The sequence below is a fragment of the Mercenaria mercenaria genome, chromosome 4, assembly GCF_021730395.1.
Source record: "Mercenaria mercenaria strain notata chromosome 4, MADL_Memer_1, whole genome shotgun sequence".
Taxonomy (NCBI): domain Eukaryota; kingdom Metazoa; phylum Mollusca; class Bivalvia; order Venerida; family Veneridae; genus Mercenaria; species Mercenaria mercenaria.
This window is the reverse complement of record NC_069364.1, coordinates 68,020,027-68,047,442: the sequence shown is the minus strand read 5'-3', so window position 1 is coordinate 68,047,442 and position 27,416 is coordinate 68,020,027. Positions and strand designations below refer to the sequence as shown.

Here is a 27,416-nt window from a genome sequence, read left to right as displayed (position 1 = left end):
TCTGAATTGACGCAGAGTTCTAAAAGGGAAGTAAACAAGGGAAGAAACGAGTACGAACAATGTTGGGGGCAGCGCATTTGGCGTTAGTTACTGATACGGTAAAACATTCTATGGTTTAGACTGCATCTTTAATGCTTTAAGAAGAGGTTTTTATGAAAGAAAAATGACGCAGATATCAGATGTCAATCTGCGCAGAATTACATATACGTCCCTGGGAAAGCATTTCAAAAATAAAAATCGGGTATTAACAGCACGTGAATTGCCTTGTTTGCACACGATTTTTCTCCCGTTAATACATGGGCGGATCCAGTGAAAAAAGAAGTTTTTATGCAAGAATACGAAGCAACACTGGGCTTCCCTTCAAAAACTGAAGAGGCGTGTGTCGGTGTGACGTATCTACAACAAATGGTATTTTGATAAACTTTTGAGATTGCAGGTTATGCATGCTATCAGCTACCGAATTCATTTTTTGTTCATGTTCTTCAGTTTACTACTTATCGTGTTTGCTTTTATTTTCGTTGGTTGCATTTGTGCTTACAAAAAATCTTCCAAAGGATCTTTTTATAGAACTGTTGTATGATATAACGGTAACGGGAGGCTGTATTTGTATCACCCAATGCTTTAAACGTTTGAAGACTCCCACAATCGCTAAGCCATACATGGACGCGAAAACAATTGAATAAGCTGGCTGGATGGCTTCATCACCTGAAAGAATTCTACACCCCATGCCTCCTTCTAAATCCCCAAAAGAATATTTCTTTCCTGATTTTAACATTGCGACGTCATAATATTTGCCAAGCACGTTCCGTTTAGTGTGTAATAAATACTAGTATCATTTGTTTAAACAACTGAAATGAAATTAAATAAAAGAAAAAATGCTTGTTTTACATTTACATCAAATTTTAGCTTGCATCACTCGTAAAAATAGTATATCTAATTGTCTGTCAATGAAGGATATGTTTCATCTTCTAGCACTGTCTTAACTGTTGAACGTGTGCTATAGGAAGGAGTTCGTATAATTAGTGCGGATATTGAAATAGAGCGAGTTTAAAAATAAAAGAAAACAGTCAGAATGTGACATGTATGGATAACACATCATGTTTTATTTTCGTATTTTTTTTTCGAATTATAACACAGTCTATGCAGCGATCTTGCGAGCCAGTTGCCAATTTGCGACATGTTTCAGAATGTATATGTTTCGTGTTTTAAGGTAAAAGTCATACAATTTAACGCTTAGTTTTCTTGATAGAGTCTTAGATGTCAATATTTAACACTTTCAATATACATTTTTTTAATATATCTGTCTCCAAAATATTTAGGATAACAACTTGCCAATTCGCGTGCGAATTATCTACTGCCTGTGGTTACTCGACATTTTTCAAGAAATCATTTTTTAGTGGAAAATAATAAAATCAACCATTTAACTACAGTAAACCTCGCCTATAAGTAACAGCTTGGGACCTCTAAAAATTGTTCCTTATAACCGAGGTTCCTCATATCCGTATAAGCTCCATGTGGTTCTGGGACGATCTGTGTATGAAAAGAATTGGAACCACTGCCTTACCCTTGCATGATCGTAAGAGGCGATTAATAGGGTCTTAACACTTGGTTTTGCTGTAACTCTGTGATTCCAGCAGGTATACAAATTTTGATTCCATACCTCATGTTTTTATTTCGATGTAAATGAGATGTGAAACCAAAATTTGTAGTCCTGTTTGGCGCCATATAACCTATACTGTGTTGGTGCGCCGTAAACCCAAATAAATAAATAAATTATATCCGTATAGCGAACTAGTTCTTTGTAACCGAGGTTTGTATAATGAACACAATTTGTATAGCAAACACTATTTGACTGACGTTTGAAAAGGGCTCACCCTCACACTCCGGACTGACCATGAATCTTTACGTGAGAAAGTTGCTTATCTAGTACAGGTCCTTTCCTAAAGAGATGGTGAGGTCTGCATGTATATGACTGAGATACTGTTGAAACACGTCGTTAAACCTAAACTAAATCAAAATGTACGTAGGTGAGAATGGCCGTAATTTGTGTTTATTTTTTGTCGGTTATTTCTGTCTTCTTTTTAAAAGAGCGCTTCATTATGACATACTGTCCATTTTAGCACTTGCTTTATTTTTTACAATTGGAAATTTGGTTAACTGGACTGTTTGTCATTGTTAATCACGCGTAATTAGCACAATTGTTCAGGATAGTATGACCGTGACGGTGACTGATTTTCGTTCACTATTATTAACATGAAATACCCCAATACATGTGGCCCTAGTACATAATTTTGAGTAAATAGTCTATTGTCTTCTAGTATTTGGTAAATGTTAATGATGCTGTTATATATATATATTTTATCGCATCCATGAATATCGTAGAAATGAAATCCTTTGTGTTTATTCCTGTGCATGAAAGCGCGTTAAAGTGCTGGCGTTACTCTGACGTCATCAGCGATTCTGCTGTTTATTTCCAATTTTCAATTATTTTTATTCTTTATGTCTGTTCGCTATAACCGAGGTGTTTTCCATTGAATTTCATACTTTGGGACGGGAAAAAGTGTTTCTTATAACCGAGTTCCCTTTAACCGAGGATTTTTACATTAAATAAAGAAGGAATTAGATCGGGGAATTCTGTTCCTTATAACCGAGTGTTCCTTATATCCGAGTTCCTTATAAGTGAGGTTTACTGTATAGTTAATTTGTGCCATTTCGTTCTGTCGGTGCGACAGAATGACACACGTTGTTATTGCTCCCCGCTGAACGTCTCGATTGTCAACCTAAGGAACGTCGTCCCGCCTATTGCCGCCCCGCAGAACGTCGCCCCGACAAAAACATCGCCCCGCAAAACGTCGCCCCGCTGACATTCGCCCTGCCAAAAATTTAGCAACATTTAGTAGTGCACTTGTTTGTCCCTAAAAATGTGTTAAGAGAAGAAATGTCTCACTTTTATCCTCAACCTCTTACAACTACCCCACCCTTCACTCCCTTACCCCTACTATCACTATTAATCAATCAGTGTGTCTATCAGTGTCTGTGCCAAAATGATTTGTATATTTGACATATTGGTATTATACTTGAGCACAGATAGTGCTTGACTCCCTTTTTATTCTACCATTGCTATAATTATATTTGAACTGCTGTAAATAATAGGATTTAGGCCATTTATGGACGATTCAATTTGGGGTTATACCAGTATGGTAGTTGAATGCTTCATGTGATAGCATATAGTCGCTGAGTATCCAGGGCAAATATATTGAGTTTCAGCGTTAATTAGAAGGAACTAGTCTGAGCGTCTATGTGGTAGGACTCGCACGTTGTTGTTTAAAGACATTGACTGACGGGAACTCCGACAAAAAGACAAGTCAAGTATAGTATCTTCAGCCTATAGGAGTTTGAGCTGATTTAATTAGTCGAAAGTTGATAATTGAAACATTGAGTGATTTTCCCTGATCCCTGAAATTATCTAGCTCATAACTGAAATCAATTAAGAATCATTGGTGCACGAATCGTTTGGGCAAGTTAGCCGAAGGAAAATTTTATATATGAGATATATGGTCCCACCAGCTATACGCTTTGAGAATGGATATTCTATTTCGTTTGTCGGCTGGTCTAAGACGTAGTCAGCTTAGCGATTGGACCAGTTTCATTGTTCAAGATTCTAAAGACATAGGCACTTCCCTGGGTCATATAACTCGTATCCTAATAGTCTGTCTGTACGTCAGTCCGTCCGCCCGTCTGTCTGTCTGTTAATTTGAAACATTCAAGTGTGGTATGAGCAATTGGAAGGTTATTAGTAATCCAACATTTTTCAGAAAATCAGTGTTTCTGTCGAAAATGGTAATAAAAGTCATCCATTTTACTCTTGGCTTGTTCCTAAAGATTAGTATTACACCATTTCAATGCATTCAGCAATCTTCGAACTGACCTTTAGAAATAGTTTTCAATTCATATGTCAGAAAATCTATTTTTCACAAGGTCAGATTTTAACGAGAAATGTCGAGCATTCCCTGTTTTGATTATTGATTGTGTCAAAGCAGTGCCCTCAAATTGGATTGTCTCCCTTAAATTAGCTACAGTCGTATCATTTATTGACCATATCAATAGTTCTGTGTCATAGAGTTTGCATTGATCTTGAGATTGACTTCTGCAATACATTGAAATAAAGCTCGCATATTACTCTATGGAACAAATTACACTTTCTGCATCTAGGTCGTTTTCAAGATAAATTATTATGTTGTTTGATGGAAATGTTATTTTTCTACAGAAAAACATTTCTGTAAAAGCATAAATATTATGTTGGCTTATGATATTATGAAATTTGTGTTTTCGTGTAACAGAATATGAAGGCATTTATATATTGTTCCTCCCTTTGTTTCGCCATAGATTGAAATCCGAGGATTATTTTATATACGAGCTTTCCCGAAAAAAAAATGTCTAGTAATTTTCTTTGAGAAAAACGAGACTGATGTGAAGATACATGCATTTCCATTTTGTTTGAATGCTCTAGTCCATATAACAGTAGTTTGCTCTTTAAAACATGATGAAATGAAGTAATTTATCCTACCTTCATGCAAAATAATGTCAAAATTCAAGACATGATAAATTTTGCTTTATCAGGTCAGTGACTTGATAAAGCTTGGCGAACTAATTTTTTGAACTGTTCAAAAAAATAACAACGCCATCTTTTTTCTTTTAGAATAACTGCTAAAGACATATTTATGCAATTATTTTTATAAACATGTTTTTATTGGCTATGTGAGACCATGTCATATGCTTACCGTATTTGCAATTACCACAAAAGGTTTTTATAACGTAAATGCTTTGAGAAACGGAAAATGACTCATCTACAGCGTTTGTTCAGAATTTCAGATTTCTGCACTTAAAGTATTAGATCACTAATAGAGAACCTCCTTTTTGAAGAGTATTCAATTCCTACCATAAACCTACTTTTACTGCAATTCTTAGGGGTGCGTAGGTTCAAGCCCTACTGGGACCAAATTTTTTCCTCTTATTTTCCTTTTTTACTAATAAGTTTTTACTTCTTTCAAGACTTATTATTGATTTTTTGTACAAAAATGGAGATGGATCTTATAAGCGATTTCTTGGTGTTAAAAGTGAAATATATTTAAAAATATTGAGTTAACGCGGTGAAAGTTCTCTATTTTGCTTTCATTCTTAGATTATATATTGTGGAAGAAATTTAGGTAGGTGTTACATCTTCCCTAAGGTTATTTTTAAATGGAGTTAGCAAAATTCAAAATAGAAACACATCAATCGACCTTATTTTTTTCAATGTTGAAGTATGAATTCTGTCTCATTAAATCTGTTTACTTGAGGCACCATAGAAAAAATGATATTGACATTTATATTTTGTGTTTTATAATTGTTAACCAACAGTTTGATGTTTCTTCTGTTGAAATTAATGGTAAAATGAGTTTTCTGCAAACGTTTTGGATAGTTGCTTTCACTTTGAAATTTGTCTCTACTTGAGCTTGAGGAGACACCATAAGTTGTTCAAAATTTATAAAAAAGGCACGGTAAAAGTTGTTTAAAATTTGCAAAATAGTACAAAACACGGTTACTTTTCAGAATATACCAAGCAAAGGCCATTTTGTAAACATTACTATTAGTGACCTAATACCTTAAGGTATATTCTATAGCCAAAATATCGACATTTTAGTGCCTTTCTTTACTACCATTTTGCGAGTTTTTACTGAAGAATTTCACAATTTGATGAATGACACGCCTATTGAAATTGATTTAGCTCTCTTTTGAAGTATGTATCTTGAAAAATAAATGTCAACTTTTACCTGAAAACCGGACAGAAGACAGAAAAAAATATTTTTAGGAGGTCATGTTTTTTTTCAAAATCGACAGCTACTATACGCAAGCAGTATTCTGTTTAAAATTGTGTCCAAAACCTACCTAGATGAATGATTTACTTATTGCGAGCAATCATTTTTTAAATAAATTTGATGAAAAGGCCTGTTAGAGTCGATCATTTCAGATAACTTTTATTTTCTCTTTTTTTCATACATACATCACCATTTCACTATTGATTTGAAATAAACATGTGCATTTATGATAAAAATTCATAATATCATTACAAGGCCAATATACATAAAAGTCAGATGTGTCAATTTTATTTTTAGAAACGGTTGCGGTCACAAAGTAATTGACAGAAATAAATGTAAATTTCAGCATATTTTTTTACACAAAAATGTGTTTGTGCGTAGAAATGTGATCAGGCTAAGCACATGGTCTTATGGATTACATAATTTTCGGCGCTTAACAAAAAAACACTTTAAGGACGGGATTCACAAACATTCAATTTATGCTTAAATGTATATGCGATACATTATGCATATGAATATAGTTCACGATAGTATGGCATATGGAATTTACTGGAATAAATTTGGACTATTTCCTCCGGATGTTTACATGACTGTGCTGTCAAAAGGCCTCCCATGTGTTTACATATTTTGACAGGTCGAGTTGCTCTTGCAGGAACGACGATAAGGTAAATTTATAAATTAATTATTTTGCAACGAGTACAAAACAAGGTTGATAATCAGTCGTCTGTATTTCAAGACCTGGAAACAATTTGCCCAGTCATTTAAACGGGTGGAGAACATAGCATGCATGCAGCCTACTGTCACCAGAGTTTCTAAAGTCTAGTAAAGATAAATCATTAGATGCAGAATTAACGCATTGACCCATTTGTTTATACCCATATATAGTAAATCGATCAGAATGGGTCATTGTCATAGCAAATAAAACGTGTATGCACTTGTATCATTCGAATTGACATAATTTGAAACTTAGAAAGAAGACGATCAGAAACCCTTTGCATAAATTAATACATGTGTGATTGGACGTGAGCCTAAATCATACGGTTAGCTATGACGTCTTGTGTTTGTTTCAGATGAATACCTGCACCATGGAAATATTGTAGATCTAATTTGTAAACTGTCGTGGAACCAGTGTTCGGCTCGCACATTTCCTATTCAACAGGAATGCATGATGGAGACCAACAGTACAGAAAGGTAATTGTCAATATTCATAGAGTCTACATACATTGTATATATATTCTTGTATGAAAAAGAAACGATGTCTGTGAGTAAGCAAACGAAAGGATACCTCTGCATAGCTGAAAAGGTCAATGGTCTGAATGAAGCATGGTTTAAATATTAACAAATTGATACAAGTTGACTGACAGTAACATAGATTACACCAGATTAATAAATAGTTATTTTTTATGGCATGCATGAATTGTTCAACTACATCAATTGTACTGTAGGCCTAATTAAAGAAGTGAAGCTAGATCTACATGAGTAGTTTCAAAATACATTAATTCACACTTGTCTAGATTCCATTTAATGTTAATTTCTAATATGCATGCATGAATTGTACAACTACATTAAAGTTTGTACTGATGCATTGAACTGTGCTGTAGGCCTATTTAAAGAAGTGAAGCTACATGAGTAGTTTCAAAATACATAAATTCACACTTGTCAAGATTCCATATAATGTTAATCTTTAATAATTATTTTTCATATGGCATGCATGAATTGTACAACTACATTAAAGTTTGTACATCAACAGTGCTGTAGGCCTAATTAAAGAAGTGAAACTACATGAGAAGTTTCAAAATACATAAATTCACACTTGTCAAGATTCCATATAATGTTAATTTCATTAAACTCATAGTTTTGTTAAACTGTACTTATTTCAGGTGAAGAAGTAAACTGATCCAAATAAACAATGGGACAATGAATGTTATAAATACCAAGAAGAAGACTGCACTTTTAAACAGGTAGGTGTTAGTGTTTTGAAAATAAATGTGACTATAATAATTGATTTTAGATTCTAGATTGATATATTTCTTAAAATTGTTTTAATATAAAGTGTCAGCAATTCAATTTTAAAGAGAAAGCACATTTAATTGTGAAAGTAAAATTTATATATACATAAATGTGCATGTTGGTCTTTTATTGCAGTTGAAGTATGATATGATGAATAAATACCCTAAATGCAGCCTTATGGAGCTTTGGCTAGACCATGAACAGTAGACATCAAAAAGGTACAGGATAGTTGCTGCTTTTATTAAATTCTTTCATGTATATACTAATTATCAGTTCATATGAAACTTGGTACACAACATCAGCATTAAGTGGACAGGGCTATCAAATTTGATTATGTGTTCCTTCAATTAATATGCCATTTGTTTATTTTTAACTATTATATCACAGCTACCTTGATACCTTGTGTATTAAAACTTCTTCTGTAAATTCAATCAGATTCAAATGGATCATGGTATACTTCATGACCAGGCAGCAGACATACACATACTATAGTGAATTTTACATCTGGTTACCCTTTTCTAAACTTATGGCCCTTTTTGGACTTTGAATTAAATACATTCTACAGTATGTACTCAGCTCCTCCTCCACTTTCTATCCAATACCCTTGTAACTTGTTATACATATTTACCATAAATGTCAGGGCCCTTATCTATTTCAGGGATGGTATGCCCCCTTTTTAAAATATAACAGTTATATTTGTATTTAATGTACTCCTCTCCTCCTGCAGTTTTCATGCTGTGTCACAATGGAATTGTAAGTTGAAATGAAATTATCAACATGAAGTAGGCACATATTGCCAGACTTCAATTTCAGGTTACTTTTTCTTGAGTTATGTCCTTTATCTTCAAAATATCACAAATACACTTGTGCATTGTGTATGCCTACTCACAGTTTCAAACAGTTCAAAAGAAATAGTTATATTATCAGCATGAAGTGATCATGTGCATAGTGTTAGTTGAAAATGAAGGTGTAGGAAGACATAATTATAGACAAATATATATCATCTGTTAAAATTCATATGTTTTAGTCTTCATTACTTCATTACTTGTATAGGGTACTATTTTACCACTTCTTAATAAAGTCATGACATTTTCTTAATAATATCTGTCAGACTGATATTGTTATACTTCTAAGATATAACATTTTAGATTTTGTATTCTAAAATTTGTAGTTGTTATGAACAAATGAAACATGTGGGATTTATACTAAGAGTAAAAATCACTATTTTTTCTCATTTCAGATGCTCATCTAAAGGGGCGCAAGTGTTCGAAGCATTGATAAAAAAAAACTGAACCATTTGATGGATCATACAGAATGTACAATCAGATTTCCAGAATCAGAGAAATAGAAGTATCAAATGTTAGGGAGATAGGAAAATATGCATCTTGCATGAAGAACCTGCCTTAGATTAATTTGCAAAATACATTGAAATCTCACAATTGCTAATGGAAGTTAAGAATGGAGTACTCTTCTGGAAAATATGTGTCCAGACAATACTGTAACAACATTGTTTCATTTTTATCAATTTTCTGAGCATAATTCTACATAATAATTATACATAAAAATTGTAACATGGTTACATGAATAATACAAAACGTGTAATCATAGATCTATTTCCAGACAAAAATTGGGAGAATCAGAGAAGAAATATCAAGAATTAGGGGAAAAGAAATATATGTCATGCATGAGGAACCTGCTTTATATAAATTTACAAAATACTTTGAAGCCTCAAAACTGTAAATGTCATTATTAATATGGAAGATTAGAAACGCGCATTTTGATAAATCATCTACTGGCACAATATTTTTTTTTCAATTCACTGAGCATAGTTCTACATAAACAATGTAACTTAATAATCTAGTCTTTGAAAAAGTATAAGTCTTTCGTACTTGTTTTATACAAAACGTTTCATGATGTTTCAATGTAAATGTGCTGTTGCTTTTTTCTGTGGTGTGGAAACTGAGATTCAGATAATGTTTTTCTCATTGTCAGTATTTTTTTCCATGATTGGGTGGATTTTCAAATTACTTGGCAGGGTTATTAAATATTATATTTCTATGTGACACATGCTAGATTCAAATGATAGTCAAGGTCCCAATTAAGTAGTCAAAAACTAAACTTTTTCTGTCTTTAACTTTTTAGCTCACCTGAGCACGAAGTGTTCAAAGGTGAGCTTTTGTGATTCCCCTGTGTCCGTCGTCCGTCTGTCGTCAACAATTTGACTGTTACCACTCTAGAGGTCACAATTTTGGGCCAATCTTAATGAAACTTGGTCAGAATTTTACTCTTAATTAAATTTTGGACGAGATTGATATTCGGTCATCAGGGGGTAAAAAACTAGATCACCAGGTCAAATCAAAGGAAAAGCTTGTTAACAGTCTAGAGGCCATATTTATGACTATATCTTCATGCAACTTTGTCAGAATGTTAATCTTGATGGTCTTTAGGTTAATTATGAATCTGGGTGAGGTGAGGTCACCGGGTCAAATCAAAGGAAAAGCTTGCTAACGCTCTAAAAGCCACATTTATGACTTATCTTCATGAAACTTGGTCAGAATGTTAACCTTGATAATGTTTCAGTCAATTTTAAATTTATGTCATGTGGAGTCAGAAACTAGGTCACCAGGTCAAATCAAAGGTAAGCTTGTTACACTCTTAAAGGCCACATTTATGAATATACCTTAATGAAACTTGGTCAGAATACCTTGACGATCTTTAAGCCAAGGTCAAATCTGGGGCAGGTGGGTCAAAAACTAGGCCACCAGGTCAAATCAAAGGAAAAGCTTGTTAACACTCCGGAAGCCACATTTATGACTGCATCTTCATGAAACTTGGTCAGAATGTTAACCTTAATTATCTTTAGGTCAAGTTTAAATTTAGGTCAGGTAGTCAAAAACAAGTTACCAGGACAAATAAAAGGAAAAGATAGTTAACACTCTAGAGGCCATATTTATGATCATACTATAATGAAACTTGGTCAGAATGTTAATCTTGATTATCTATACGTCAAAGTCAAATCTGGGTCAGGTGGGGTCAGAAACTAGGTCACCACGTCAAATCAAAGGAAAAGCTTGTTAACACCCTAGAAACCACTGTATCTTCACGATACTTGATCAGAATGTTAATCTTGATCAACTTTATGTCAATTTTGAATCTGGGTCATGTGGAATGTGACCTACTGACCTACTTTATTTGTTTTTTTAAGATACAGCCTTGAAATTTGGATGACATATTCAGTTTTGCTCACCAGTCTTAAAACTGACTTCAGTGACCATGAATGTGACCTACTGACCTACTTTCTTCAGGTTAGTAATACAGGGCCTTCAGGGCCCTCTTGTTATGAATGTGTTCCAGCTCACATAACTTGGCGCAAATATTCATCATAACAAGATGACATGTATGTAAAATTCATGACTCGGACATCTAGCTCTAGGTTAGGGATATATATAGAAGCTCATTTTAAACTAGGTTAAAATGAAACCAGCTTACTACGTTATGAAAACATTTGAAGCATACTTATTCCAAGATATATAATAAACTCCTTTTATGTCTACGATGTCAAAGAACTTAAGCCATACAGTTGCCATCAAATTCATATAAAGCTCAGTTTACATCATCAACATGAATGCATCGGGACTTCTATGCCTAATTATTTTTTTTCTGGAGTTGTTGCCCTTTTGGACCTCGAAATAATTCCATCACATTGTAAACTTAAGTCCTACAGTTTCCATCCAACTGAATTGAAACTTGGTATACATCAACGGCATGAAGTGGATATGTACATGTTGTCCTGACATTTATCATCGATTATTTTGTCTGGAGTTGTGGCCGTTCTTTGACGACTAATGACAACTACATTGTAGTTTCCTACATTTCTGTTCATTTCAATTAAAACTTGTTAAGCATCATGGACATGTACATTTGTTTTGTGTTCAGTTGTTTTAGTTATGTCAGTTTTACTTAATAACATTATTGAGCCGTCGGTATACTACATGATTGAATGAAACATTTTCTGTCAACACCATTCTAGTTCCTTTTGCAACCTCCATGAAGGAATATTGTCAAACTGTACAGATAAGGGGAAGTAACACTGTTTTGGAGTTCGGTTCCTTTTGTAGCACAACTTTCTATGTATAATTGTGTATTGATAATATATATTTTAATATGTGTGGACATGCATGAATTTGTTATGCTGCAAAATAAAACTGTCGTCATAAATTACTTAACTTGCTGTAACTTTCATTCTTTTTATCATTAATAGCACAGGCATTAACAGAAGATGCTATATACTAACACTTTTTGTTTGTGAATATGTTCTACCTAATTATAAAAAAGGTAATCTTGTTTCCAAGACCTTGTTTAAAAAGAAATCCTACATCCGTGTGTCTATCATCAGTCTTGTACAGAAATGCAAGGCCGTCTGCTTAGCTCAGTAGGGAGAGCGTTGGTCTACGGATCGCGAGGCATATGTTCTTTGTGACAGTTTGATTAAAGACATTGTGTCTGAAATCATTCGTCCTCCACCTCTGCTAATTCATGTGGGGAGGTTGACAGTCACTTGCGGAGAACATGTTTGTACTGGTACAGAATCCAGGAACACTGGTTAGGATTACTGCTCGCCGTTACATGACTGAAATACTATTGAAAAAACGCCATTAAACTCAAAACAAACAAACATAAATGCAAAGTATTTCAAGTTCACAAAGAAGAACACAGCTAGGCAGTCAGGCAAAAAGTACTTTCAGTTTCAGTTGTCGGTAGTTTATAAATGTTGCGATTTCGTGACTTCTCGACAGTACTTGTTTGTGTAGAGGAACAGCTAAACAATTAATGATATTGGTTTCCCAAACTTATTTTGTCAGTGATATGTTTTTAAAATAATTCTGAGATAAACCCGAAGGCCTTGAAAAACCGTCCAAAGTAATGCATATGTTTTAACAGCGGAGTGTCCTATATTCATCAAAGTTGCACCCAGCTATTTTGGCAATAATATTTTCTCATAATTTAGACCAGAGGCTACCATTACATATCTATATTTCAAACTTTTGCCGGGGGAGAACACCCTGAAACGTACTCCCGATCGGAGCTATGCGTCTCGCTGGTGGCACATTCATCCGGACCTGCCCTTAGGCATGACTAAGGCCTTTTAGGTCGCTCTCTAGTGTCCGAATTGCTTCTCCTAACCTCAAGTGTCGGAAACGCTATTTGCAATGTAGAAAATTTCTTGTGAAGAAGCTATCCAACAGACTCGTGGAAATCGTAAGGATCACTAAACTGTACACACAAAGTTCAGATAGGCACTCCTTCATATAACCCGGACGAGAGATCTAGCAAAGTTTTACAACATTTTAGCTTATCAACGAAGTCAGCGGAGATCATAAAATCAATCTATTGTCAGACTAATGATTCAGGCGTGCTAAAACCCCTAAATGAAGACCTTTATTGACATAATTACATTATTCGATATAATAGAGCTCCGAATATGGACCATCAGGTTTGAATAGTTTAAATGGCTGCGATATGTATTTCTGTGTACAGACTGAAGATTTAAACAAGTTCAAGCATAGAAAAAGTTCCTTCTAGGGCACATCTATATAAATATATAATGATCATCTTGTAAATTTTGGTTGCAATTTCTTCTTTACATATTGGTCATCAGTATGTGGAACACTAGGATTGGACGCAATGACAAGACCATTCTACCTTATTGGCATTCATAACCTCCGTTTAAGCGCCCCGGAGGCGTTACATTTGCACCAATGGGGGCGTTTATATCTGCACCAAAATACCAAAAAAAAAAAACTAAAATTTTGAAAAAATACTCTATGTTGTTTTCTACTACCTGAAAAAATGTCAAGTCCTCTATTTCCACAGTAATTACGCTAAAGTAAGTTAAATCCAACAACAAAGTAAATCCGTTACCACTTTTAGTTGAGTAAATACGGCAATTAAGAAACACTGGCTATACACGTTGACCCGATTTAAACTCGTAATGTTCACGTGTTATTGGAAAATCGTACACTCGTGTAGATTTTTTGAGAAGTTTATAGAGATGATATAGCGGACAATTAAAAGTGAATAGTGGATATTTTACGGAACATGGTGTTATTGTTTTTTCTAACATGTAAAATGGATATTATACGCACGTGTTTGGTTTTAATCAGTTACTTTTTGAAAAATGTTCATCCCTTCAATAGCTGGTGATGGGATCCTAATTCACTAGTGATTTGGGCCGCCGTGATTTGATGCGCTAACATTCTTCGACCTCGCACACAACAAATTTAGCGGTCATTAACCAAGTAATTCATGGCTGTAATTTAATAGTATCTGTCCTAAACATCCGGGAATTCGATTCATGAATTTGTTGTGCACAATGAGAGGGTCGCAATGGGGTTTGTTTTCACATTATTAAACATGCATTCGAAGGTAACGACGTATGTTAACCTTTGTGACAAATGAGATGTTTGGCCTGTTTCAACAACTCCACGTTTAGTAATGTAATCTGCAGAGCGCGTTCAGCCAGAGAGTCGCCTCAATTAGGAAAGAATAATTTAAACGTCAGAGGTTATTTCTAAGGTCACGGAGTATGATTGGCCAGCTTTTAATGACAACAACTTTCAAGGTCAATACTCAGTCAAGTGTGACTTACCCATTCCAAGTGTTCCATCTCAAGAGATGGAACAATGACTAGTCTGGTAGTCGAATTATTCAAAAGACCTAATGGTCTTGAAAGTAAGAAATTTTAAGTTTGGAACGATAACACTTTTATTAAATTAAACAGACCGTTTGAAAAAAGTAAGATAGTTCGATGAAGCAGATGAATTAGATTTCATTTGAGGTTGTAGAATATTTTGACAAAAAACAAAACAAAACAAAAACCTGTTAATTATTCTTGAAATATTTTTTTACTGTACTATTGGATCTTTCACACCTGTCGAGAATGATTATCGGGATAAAGAACTCTCCCTTTAGGTAAATGTCGTGAAGTACTATCCTTTATTATATTTTGCGGGAATCGAACACGATTTCTCCGTGCAATTGTCATATTTATAGCAACTAAAAAAGTAGTCCGTCATGTCAACAAAGGACGATGTAAACAATCGTTTGAAGCATTCTGAAGTGTATTTTTAAACGTAAATCGTCAGCCTTTTGAAAACAATTAGGGTAATTTAAAGGGTGGCAGGAACTAGATACATGTCTTGTCTGTCTGTAAATACATTTTAAACGTACTCCGCACGTATTTTGAAACAGCCCTTGATTTTGAAAAAAACATGACCAATTTTGTTATCAAATTCGTTATCGTACGGCTTATGAAAGGACCGTAGTCGTAGTTTGACTATCTCATCGTATACTTCGTTCCAAGACGAATCCATTGGTATATACTTTTTATAACTTTTGTTCAGTAACAAACCCGCAAATCTAAATTATTTAGACCCACTCTTTTTCCGATAGAATGAACCTTAAATCAACAAATATATTGCACCTGGAATGAAATGTTATTGAATAAAATTATCAAGGAAACGGTTTGCCTATTGTTATGTCAAGCGCAGTGTTTAACGTTTGCTTATTGAGAATGGGTATCCGACTTGCAACTGGACTTCAGATAAAACTTCTATTCGCAGCAAATCAAAATTATTCATTCATGTTCAGCAGACCAGAGAGGTCGGGTACAAAACAAAACAAGGTTAGCCTTTTTCTGCGTTTATTTGATAATATTTGGGATTTTATAAACCTGTTTGTGTAATTTGGAGGGCGAAGTAATTTTTAAATTTCTATGCAAGACAGATTTAGATCTATTTGGTGGTAAATTTTGAATTTTAATCTAAAATGATTTGAGACCAGAAGCAGGATAAATAGCAAATAGAACAAAGGTTACTGTATTATAAATTTAAATCTATTAACTTCGTTTACGAATAAAATAAAAGTCTCGGCTTGAGCCTCGACTTTATACTTTCTTCGATTCACTTAATAGATTTAAATTTATAAGACGGTAACCTAATATTCTCTATAAACTAAGCAATACGGTATTTAATACAGACATTGAAAAAAACAACAACTGTACAACAAAAACAAACAAACAATAAAACGAACAATTTAACTAAAAATAAGCATGCATGTTATTTAAACATGAACGCACATTTGACTAATTGTCACTTTTATTAACTAGCCTGCACCCTTTCTGCTGTCAGATAACTGTAAACTGCAAGGTTTTCCATAGAAATCATTTTTCTATACATTTTAATGTATGCCTTTTAATGATAATTGGACTAAGTTCGAGATAATTCTACTTTAAGGACTTATAGAAAGCATATTATTATACATGTATTTTCTCAAGTTTGAATTTCATTTCTAAGAGAGACGAGATATTGCTCGACTGGTAATTTCCCCATGCTTTGTACAGCTATGGAATTCGCATTTTAACTTTTATTTAAATATATAATCCTTCCACCACCAACCAGCTATCAACTAAATTGCTAATATTTTTCAAGAATCTGGTTCTTATTCACGTATTTCTCGTGTCGCAAAATGTTTCAATAGTCTAGAAGTATTAACTTTCAGTTTGAACTAATGTAATTTATGTTGATTCGTATTGTTATCAAACCCAACAGTGGCAATTTCTTAAGCAGCTGTATGAAAATCAAAGATCTGTTCTATTGTTTTCTGTTTTTTATTTAAAGTTTTATAAAATGAATTGTATAATTTTAAAACCGTAGATTGAATCGTCGGTTGCTGGTATATGCAGTTCTGTTCATTAACACCGTTTAAGTTATACCAGAGCTTTCGAAATCCAACAGTTTTAGCTTATTTATAAACGTTGACGTTAAATAGAAGCAAAAAGGTTTTACCCTATTACAATTATAATCAACTGGCTGCGAGGACTGATGAGGGCAGTGTTTCGCAGTCTCCAGACTTGAAGTGACACATTCTTGCTAGGAAAGGACAGACAGACATTAGTCAAACTACTGGTGTATGGCGAGATATAACTCCTGTCTTACAGTGTGATATCTGCAACAAAACCCAAGGTTAATAACTTCACATGCTGCATAATATTCTTGAAATGCTTCATAATATTGCGACAAATATTTTTTGAGATACATGCTACACAATCTTAAGTCATTTTATGCATACTTTTTACTATGTTAAGGGCCATAACTCTGGTCTGATACAACGAGATCCAATTTAAACCCCTGGTGCACAATTTACTGTGCAGAGTAACAATCACATTAGGTTTAATGACTCTGGGTCAAAAACATTTTTGTAAAGAGCGATACAAATTCCAACAGACGGATGGGCAAGAACACCTTTTAGTGCCGTCCCTACCCATCCTCCAGAAAGTGGGGTTTTTTTTGTGGGGGGGACGTGGGGGAGGCATAAAAATTGGAGTGGTAGACCATAATGCTGTAGCATTAAATGCATTTATGCAGTCTTGGTCAAATGGACTAATCTATCTTTTCCCTCCTTTCAGCGTGGAAAGATAGGCATAATAGAACAAAAGGTAGCTATAATTATTGCACCAACATAGCCGACACAAGTTTGGTTCCCGCAAATGAAAAAAAAATCAAATGTGCATAACATGCCTTCTTCTGTTACCATTGCTAATGAAATCATATTTAGCAGAGTTTTAAGTATCAAGAGACAACTCAAATCCAAAGGCTGGTCAAACAACGTTACTGATATAATTTTGCAATCATGGAAAAGTACCACAAAAACTCTGTTTGGGGGTAATTTCTAAAGATCGGTGTCGTTTTTATGAACGGAATAACGTTCCATTTTCACCACATATGAACAATGTTTTAGAATACTTAGCTAAGTTGTAAAAGTGTGGATTAGGTATACATTAATACTGCAAGGTCAGCCATCAGTTCGTTTGTCATGAGCGATTGTCTAAATTACCCTGTGGCTAAAAATAATTTGGTGCAAAAGATTTATGAGAGGGGTTTTCTTGTTACGACCGGCCTTGCCAAGGTATACTGTTACATGGAATGTAAATAGAAATCTCAGTTACCTTGAAAATGTTAGTATTTATAATAAGAATAACAGCTTACAATGAATGTTGTTACGTTATGCTTATTGTCTGGCAAAGACTGCATTTTTTTTGCATTTGATTCATTATGTAAAAAAATAAGGTACGGAGATCTTTTCAACCAGTCCAGGCCAAATGTCATTTGAGTGAATTATGTTTAAGAAATATTCATTCAAAACGTTATGTTTTGTTTTTCTTCTTCAGCAGTATCTTAAAGTGACAGTACAACTTAGAGGGAATGAACAATCACAGTTTATAAATGTTTCATGCAATATAAATGTCATACAAAGATGTTTACAGGTGTGTAGCAAGTTGGGTATTTTGTAAAAATAATAGTAACCGTCAATTGTAACGCTTGCTTTCGTTCTTTCTTTTAATTATTTGCTTTAATTATACATAGGCCTGCGTGCAATATACCTTTTACAAACCCAAACTAACCTGTATGGTTTAAAACAAAGAAGCATGTAGGTAAGTCAGTGATCATTCTCGGAATGGGTATACATAGTGTTTATAGACCTGTGCCTAGGTTCACAAATATTAACGCCATGCAATATCTATTATTAACAAACCAGTAATCATAAAGATCAGGAGAGCCACTTGCCAATTCGCTTGCAAATAACAAACTGCCTGGTCATTCAAAAGTGGTGAAATCATTCAGTTCAAACCTCTGGTTTATTGTTGAATATTAATATTAAACCCTTTAAATGCATTCCGTAGTCATTACAACGACAAGGATAACCAGTAGTCATTTCGCAGTGTATTATTAGAAAATTTATTTTCAGTCATAAAAAAATAAAATCATAAAATTTAACGCGTAGTTTGTTATAAATGATCAATATTTAACACATTCAATTCAAAGCATTCAGGATAGCCAGTTGCCAATTCACGTTAGCAATTGTAAAATAGTTGGTTATTCAACATTTATAGGAAACCAATATGTCAGTCGAAAAAGATGAAATCATTAAATTTAAGTTAATGTATTTTGCACAGTTGGTAATTATCTCAGGAAAATATTTTCTACAATCCTTAATCGAATAATTCCGAATTAACTGTTCTCACCGCTACTATTATATATTTTAAGCGCTTAATATTGATATCTAATAGAAATCAGGCGTTATATCGGATGATCTGGTCCCTTTAAAAGAGGTACAGATTTGTTCAGAATTCAAATTAGCAACTACATTCCAGTAATCAGTTGGATAGTCATGAGAAATGAAGACTGATAGACTTAGACCTCCTGGTTGACAACATATCCTAGAACGAAATTTTGAATAACAATTATTAACGAATTATAGTTGGTTATTCAAATGTTCAACTACCAATTTTACTGTCGTAAAACACATTATGTTCTATTTTCATATCATAAACCTTGATAATTTCGTTCGTAAAGAGGACTCCGTGGCAGAGTGGTTAAGTTCCTCAACGATGTGGGTCTAAGCCTCCCTTGGGAAGTTGAAGTCTTTATATGAGGTAGCCATCAAGCTGGCTTACGGTCTTTTTGTTGTTTCATCAAGGTACCCGCCTGTGATGGGTACCTGGGGTCATCCTCCAACATCAAAAGCTGGAAAGTCACCTTATTACCTATTATTGTATTGATATAACCTAGAGGTTAAAGTGTTGGCCACTCAACCCGGGAGTTGTTTGTTTGAGCCCTACTGAGTCACGACCACGCGCCTGCATTACAGTCGCCCCTTTGAGCACTATTTCCGGTATATGCGGGCACCTGAGTAGAAGCACCGACCTTTCGCAAGCAATCTGAATAGCTTCCTTATATATAGGCACAAACATTAAACAATCCGGTTTTATTATTATAACATTTTGTCATCTTATAAGCTAAGGATATTCTTCACACATTATATTAAAATAGTCCAGTAAACAAAGGTGATTCTCGGATAAAGTACATATGTGACCACGAATGTTCAATACTACAATAGTCAGTTTACAAAGTTCAGCGCATCATACGTTTTGTCAAGTTTTTGTTTTCAATTTCAAATTCTTTTTGTCGTTTTTAGTATTATCATTTGTAACATATGAAATAAAAAAAAGAAGTCAGTGAACAATGCGTATTCAGGTATTAAATAATATTTGACATATTCAAGTATAAGGAAACAAGGAAATAAAAGGAACGTAAAAAGATTTTTGTTGAGATTATAGAGCCAATTCTCATTAGCTTTCACTCTTTTTAGGTGATATCGCATTTGAAAGAAGTGAAAAACTTGATAAGTGGTACGAAAATATCTTAATAATAAGTATATCTAACCTAATGAATGTTGTATTTTAAAACATCTTCAGAGCTGATCCTTTCTATTAAGATAGCCACCTTTGTAAACTGGTATTCCAATAAACATGCGGCAGTCACTTGGAAAAAACATTTGTGTATGTTAACTCAATTGTTTGTATCTGACTGCGCCTCAAGGCTTCTTCGAATGTTTCAGACGAAACCACAGATATACGTAATTTATTTTTCTGTTTGTCAGATTTGGTACCTGCATCTACTTTGAACTGCTCAATTAAGATAACATAAAGTCCATAAACCCAAAATTCTGAACCTCCAAATACTTCAAGGTATGTTTTGTACATGTCACTACAAACATTAACAGTATCATCATAACTAATATGTTCAGAAAGATATCCGTTATTATGAAGACTATTCATTAGATCTTTTGAAAGTGACCGAGGTGCTTCCGAACCTAGTGCAATCATTAATTCTTCAGAGTTTTCATGCAGTTTTAACATTTGACGTAAATCTTTATCATCGATTTCAGATAAAATTGTTCTTACTCTCTCTGCCTTAACAGATCGAGACGCTGAACCTTCCATCATTGAACCATTTTTCATTGTATTTTTTACGACTGCAAGAGAGAATAAACTTTCATTTAGTTGGTATTTTGTCATCGTATCTTCTATATCTGTGTTAGAAGCTGACCTTTTCTTCAATAAACGTTTAATTGATATATCTTCTTTGGTGACAGTAGCAGCTGAACTTTCCTTCAATGAAAATTGTGTTACTGTATCTTCAAGCACTTTATTAGAAGCTGCAGTTTCTGCCAATGAACGTATTGGTACCGTGTAAGAAGCTGAAGTAACCATAAATGAGCGTTCTGTCACTTTATCTTCCACAGCCGCGTGCGAAGCTAAACGTTGCTTCATAAAATCATCTGTAGGTTCATCTTGCTCCAGTATATCAGAAAATGTAGAGTTTTCTACCTCATTTGATTTGTTTTCATGCCTACGCTCGCATATTTCATTTTCTTCGTAAAATGTGGTATTTTCGTATGAAAAACTATTGTTCTCCTTTGCGGATTGAAATTGCTCAGGTTTATTCTCTTGATTTAGTCTGTTTTCATATTTATTTTTTATGAAGTTTTCTGCAATTTCAAATCTTTTTCTCAACCATCTTAAGAAAAAATATAAATGCAGAAAAAGCCATGTTGACAACGTATGGAAGATGGACCTGTCGATAGAAAATTGAGAGCTTTTTAAATTAAATGACATAAATATTGTAATTTGAAAAACATTTAAATGTTTTATTTGACAAACATAGACAGAAAAATTTAGAACTATTGCTTCAATTTGAAACGTTACCTTTTATATATAACTATGACGTATGTTTCAATAAATATTTATCAACGATGACGTTGTTTTTATGAACATGATTTATTCAATGGGACTGGCGATTTCTTTATCATTTTCCATATATGTATTATTTCTAATCTCCGTGAAACATTATTTAATATCAGTGTTGAATGTAGACACTCCTAAACGTAGTTTTTAGGCTGATGCAAGGAGCGTGAAGGTTATTGCACTGTTTTTTAACCTGTCAGAACAGAAAAATCTCATACTGCTACATTTGATGATCATTCATTTTATTTTGCTAGGTTTTGTTTTTTCCTTCTAAAAGATCTCCTTCTGTTTGTACCGTTTGAGAAATGTTTTATTTCCTTATTAGCGAAGAACATGTCTTAAATGGTGCCCTTTTTATTTAGATGACAGTCATATCAATATCGTTTCAAATATATCTTAACACACAGTGTTTACAAAGGATATCTAAATACATTTGTGATATATCAATTTTCCAAAATCATGATATGACTAATACATTCAAAAATATGTCAGACTCTATTTTGATATACGAAATAAATATGCGTTAATCCTTTAAACTTGTGAAATCTATCTGTATTTTCCTGATTAAACATTTATGAAATAAGCATGCGACAATCTCCGAAGTTTTTCAAAAATTATTTGGAAAAGTTTAAAGGAATATTTTGTATATACAAACATTTTGGGTTTAATCTTGATATTATCCTAACCTGAGCTTAAATAAATAAAGTAACGTTCCACTTTTGCTTTGATTATGAGGTCAATAATAAACGATAATATCACAAATGATCTACTGAATTGGACAAAATGAAAACATCCTTAATGATTTACAGGTATAACAAATAGAAAAATACAAAATGCACTTATTAATACTGGAATATGAAATCGAAATCCGGTATTTATTACGTAAGACGCCAGATAAATATGGTAAAATCTTTAGAATTTCTAGTCAGTCTAGCAGTATTCTCGAAACATTTAACGAAAGCTTTTGTATTTGCACCCGAAATTCAACATCAAAACGAATGCGCGCAGACTGTTTATACCGTACAAACGTCACATAGGCACCAATGAAAATCAAGACGATGTAAAATGAATGCTAATACGCTCAATTCCTATCATAACAAATTTTGGGTAATCTATGACTCATCGAATAAGCAGTATATGAATTCTGCAAATATGCATTCAGTTTTAAAGAGAAATGTATATTCAATGTAATTAATAATAGTAAAATCATACACACACCGAGTGCTTGAAGTGCAAACGGAAACCACTCAAGTGTTAAATCTGTATGAAGATCATTAAATTGAATCACGGAAACAAAGATGTTACATATGTATGTACATAATTTTTATTAATAATACCATGTTAAATAGTATTTCAGTTTCTGAAATACATCATAAACTTTTATAGAAAACTATTCCAATCTAAACACATGTTAATTACTAACATGATAATCGTTTTAAAAGTTGCATTTACCACATTCATACTTTGAACGTAGAGTAAGTTTTAAAAGTTTATTAACATTCTTTTTTTTTTTTGTTTGTTTCTAATTTAAAGTTATTTGAACCATTTACCTTTTAACAGGTTTTAATATTGTTTTGAGTACAATAAGCTCTTAATAATAATGTGTAATAACTTACCTATTCATTCCCTATCTTAAAATTATCGCCCGCCCGCTTAGCTCAGTAGGTAAGAGCGTTGGTCTACGGATCTCGGGGTCGCGAGTTCGATCCACGGGCGGGGCGTATGTTCTCTGTGACTATTTGATAAACGACATTGTGTCTGAAATCATTAGTCCTCCACCTCTGATTCATGTGGGGAAGTTGGCAGTTACTTGCGGAGAACAGGTTTGTACTGGTACAGAATCCAGGAACACTGGTTAGGTTAACTGCCCGCCGTTACATGACTGAAATACTGTTGAAAAACGGCGTTAAACCCAAAACAAACAAACTTAAAATTATCACTGTAAAATACGCATTCCCCTTCTCAAAATAAACTGCGTAATTTTATCTTAATTTTAAACATTGATATTACTACAGTAAACTAATAGGCATTTCTAGCCTATCACGATGCTGACTTGGATGTCGTATGCCGATTAAATATTGGGGGTTTTCTCAAATGCATTTAAGTATGCGCATGTAAATTGATACAGGGCTGTAGCATGCGATTATATATTTCCAAGTATCATTATACATTGGTTTAGAAAATAAAACAGATAGACTTGTTACTATATCTAATTGAAAATATAGCATTATTTTACTTCTTTAAATCGTTCGTGTCTGCAAACAATTAAAGCACACGTATGTTCACTGTTTTTAGGGTGCCTCAACACATTAAGTTCGGTGCTTTCCAATACTTTTGAAATATATTGTTTGCGTTTAAATATATATATATATATATATATATATATATATATATATATATATATATATATATATATATATATATATATATATATATATTAGAACAACTGTATGTTTAAATGACTTCAGGTATTGGTATTATTACAGACATTTAAGGATTTAATATTCATAAATCGAAAAAAATGACTTGAAATGATATACGGTGACTGATTTGTGATATTTCGTTATTTCGATCTGTCGCAGCGATTTAACGACAAACGTTGTTAAGGCGTCTTGCCAAACGTCGCCACGCATAATGTCGCCCTGCCAAAAGTCGTTATGCCTCCCGCCGAACGTCGCCCCGCAAAACGTCGCCCCGCCGAACGTCGTCATGGTCCCCTGCCAAACGTCGCCCCACCGAATGTCGTCCCTACAAATGTCATCTCGAGAAACGTCGGTATAGCGCCCCACTGAACGTCGGTCCGCAAAATGTCGCCCAGTCAAACGTCGTTTCCGCTTTCCGGAATGTCATGCCAGGATCAATTAAATTGGAGATAAAAGATTGTAAGATTTTAATTTTGATGGAATGAAGTGTTACCAGAGAATATTGCTCAATCTCACCACCATCCCCTCCACATACCTTCCTACCCCACGATCTTAAATTACACGATCATTTCTTGGAATATAGATAGAGGGCAATATGCGTGCGTGCCCGCGTTTGTCCGTCGGACCGTCTTATCTTTATCGGGATTATACTTTTGTCTTACATTGGAACCGCACCTTACGCTTACCTCAGCGGGATGAATTGTCGTGCGAACAATAGATCCTTCTCGAAAGGTCAATGCTACACTTGAGCAAGTGGGTTTGGCAAAACTTATGGCAAGTATTACCCGAGCAGTAACTTTAATACTAGTAGAGAAATATGTTTTACTTCCTCAATGATACGGCTAGTGCTATGCAAAAATAAATGCTCTGAGGTCAGGCGGGGCGTCCTTTAGTAGAGCGACATTCGGCAGTGAGACATTCGGCGGTGTGAAAGTCGGCGGGGCGCTATAACGATGTTTGGCGGAGTGACGTTAGGCGGGGCGACGTTTGGTGGGGCAACATTCAGCGAGGCACATTTGGCGGGACGAGACGGTCTGAGAGACGACATTTGACTGGGCGCCATAACGATATTCATAACGTTTGTCGTTATGTCACTGCGACAGAGCAAATGCAATACAAAAATGTAGCAGAAAATACAGTGATATAAAGTGATTCCACTTTCCTTTTGTGTGAATACGGAAATGATATACGGTCGGCGCATAATACGAAATATTTCACATGGGTTTTAGCTATCTAACCTGCGAATGTCGGTCGATCGGCCTGACATGTGACTTCCAAAAAAGAAAATACAGATTGTCGGTCGATCAGCCATATGACTTTCAAATAAAAACTACGACCAAAGTTTCGGGCGGTCACCATATGGCTACATAAGTGACATTTTGCGTGGACAGTGCGAAATCTGGAGATATAACTTGCAATGCCTGTTATCGCAATTCAGTTTTATCATAGAATTGTTAAGACGAGATACTAAGTCGAAAATTTGAGTATTAGATATTAGAAAATCCTAGTTTTGAGTTATTTAATTCGAAATGCCGAAGCAGTATGACAAAATTTACAGCAAGGCATAACAAATTGTTCAAAATAAGGGTTAGAAAGGTATGTAACTCGAAATTAAGAGTTACATACTGTATTGAATAACACATAGCTGGCATTAATGCTCTTTCGTATAATGCAGCCTTTTCAGTACGCCTAAAATTCTATAGTTCATCTTTTTATTCTAAGTTTATCCATAATTTTACATTTATCTTTGTTGAAAATATGGTTACACAAGTCTGAATTCAAAGCGACTTTCCTCAAAGCTCGGGAAATTCATATACGTGTGCAACTTCACTTTAAAACGTTTAAAAACTAAGAGATGACATATCCAGAATAACATATTAACCACTAGATTGGTATGAAATAAATACATAAAGTCATGGCATTAATAATGCTACACTTAACCTCGTTATATCACTTGAGTATTTTGAGATGTCCCCTTACAGAGGTAAACAGGTAAATACGTTCTTAATCCGGTATACAACTCGTCATCGGGATAGACTAAAAATACCAATTAAATGATAAACTTTGAGAGTGGTAGTTGGGTCCAATAAGATAAGCGATAACTTGATATTTACAAACATGACAATAAATAGATTAAAATTGAACGCAGGGAATTACACATTTTTCCATCATGTTAAAATCTAAAAGTTTTCCATTTCAGTACCAATTACAAATTAGCTCAGCGGTAAATTATAATGTTCACGTTAAACATTTCTTTTGCCATGACTTTTTTGTGAGTTCGAAACTCAGCATCGACATTTATTTTTATTTTTTTATTTCATTCTTGCATAAAAAATTAAGATTTTCTAATGTGCTCTGTCACAACACAACAGAGAATTATCTAAAGCCAATATGGCAGATGAGAATGGTTTAGCATCATATCATTACATGTTTGCACTTGAGCGAACAATGAGCATAACATTATGTTATATAAAGACATATACGCAAAAACAAACCATCAAAGAAAAACAAAACGCAAACAAAAATGGGAACAAAAATGAAAACGAGCAGGAAAAACAAAAGAAAAACCTGAAAAAATATAATCATGAAAATTCGAACTCCCGAATATATTTGCTGATATTCAATTGTTTTCTGCATTTGAGTTGCAGTATACTAACTGGATAGTTAAATATGAAACAAATACTAATATTTACTTATCAAATAATGTGCAGGCATTATGAATTGTTATTTTATCAGTTATTATTAAAGGGATTAGTAGATGAGTAAAGGTTAACTGAATATTTTGATCGTTTTTAAAATGTGTCACAAATCAAACATTTGTCTCTCAATAAATCTGCAAACAATGTTCTTTTTCAAACAGATTCTGCACACAATCTTAATTTTATTACATGAGCATCTAAATATAGAAACAACTGTCTGTTATTCGTCTCATTGTTTGGTCATATGACTATTTGCCCTGTTATGTTAATGTGATTTAAAAGCTACGGAAACAAAGTAAATAAGTAAATGTCTATAATTTGTTTTATGATCTAGGTTTCAAATTGATTTTCTTAAAGATTTTATTGATATATTTTTTTCATGTGTGTGTATGTTTACAATCGTTATCTATTTAAATAAATTTACACATTCATATTGCCATATGGTCTAAATACCGATTTATGTGTGTTATTTCTGGTTGTCAAATATACAGTTTTACCGTTGTGTAGGTTAAAGGCAAACGCCATTGATAGGAAACAAAAAATCGCAATAAGATTGTTTAATCTTAAAATACATATATTTTAAAAGAAAAACCATGTAACTATAATTATGCACATACATTGTCTCGTAGGACTACATTAGTGGAAGTCATAGATAGATGTACATGTGCTTTGCCAATAACGAGGTTCAATCACTTTGTGCCTAATCAGTTGTTGGAAAATTGGCATATTTGATTTCATTCACTTTTGATGGTTGCTAAGTCTAAAGCTGTCCATACAA

The 27,416-nt window shown here is 33.9% G+C and overlaps 1 protein-coding gene and 1 long non-coding RNA gene across 2 annotated transcripts; one reads left to right on the top strand and one right to left on the bottom strand.

Annotated features, from left to right (window-relative positions):
* Positions 1–7,736: 7,736 nt before the first annotated feature.
* LOC123545772 (uncharacterized) lies at positions 7,737–10,340 on the top strand. The gene is made up of 3 exons (XR_006685438.2): positions 7,737–7,819; positions 8,004–8,086; positions 9,109–10,340. It is a non-coding gene; the product is annotated as an uncharacterized LOC123545772 (long non-coding RNA).
* Positions 10,341–20,247: 9,907 nt separating this feature from the next.
* Positions 20,248–23,541, bottom strand: LOC123552054 (uncharacterized). Its single transcript, XM_053542257.1, has 3 exons — positions 23,455–23,541; positions 23,133–23,159; positions 20,248–21,346 (listed from the first exon to the last, which is right to left on the bottom strand). The coding sequence occupies exons 2-3, from the start codon at positions 23,138–23,140 to the stop codon at positions 20,248–20,250; spliced, it is 1,107 nt and encodes a 368-aa protein (XP_053398232.1). The 5' UTR covers positions 23,141–23,159; positions 23,455–23,541.
* Between the last annotated feature and the right edge of the window lie 3,875 nt (positions 23,542–27,416).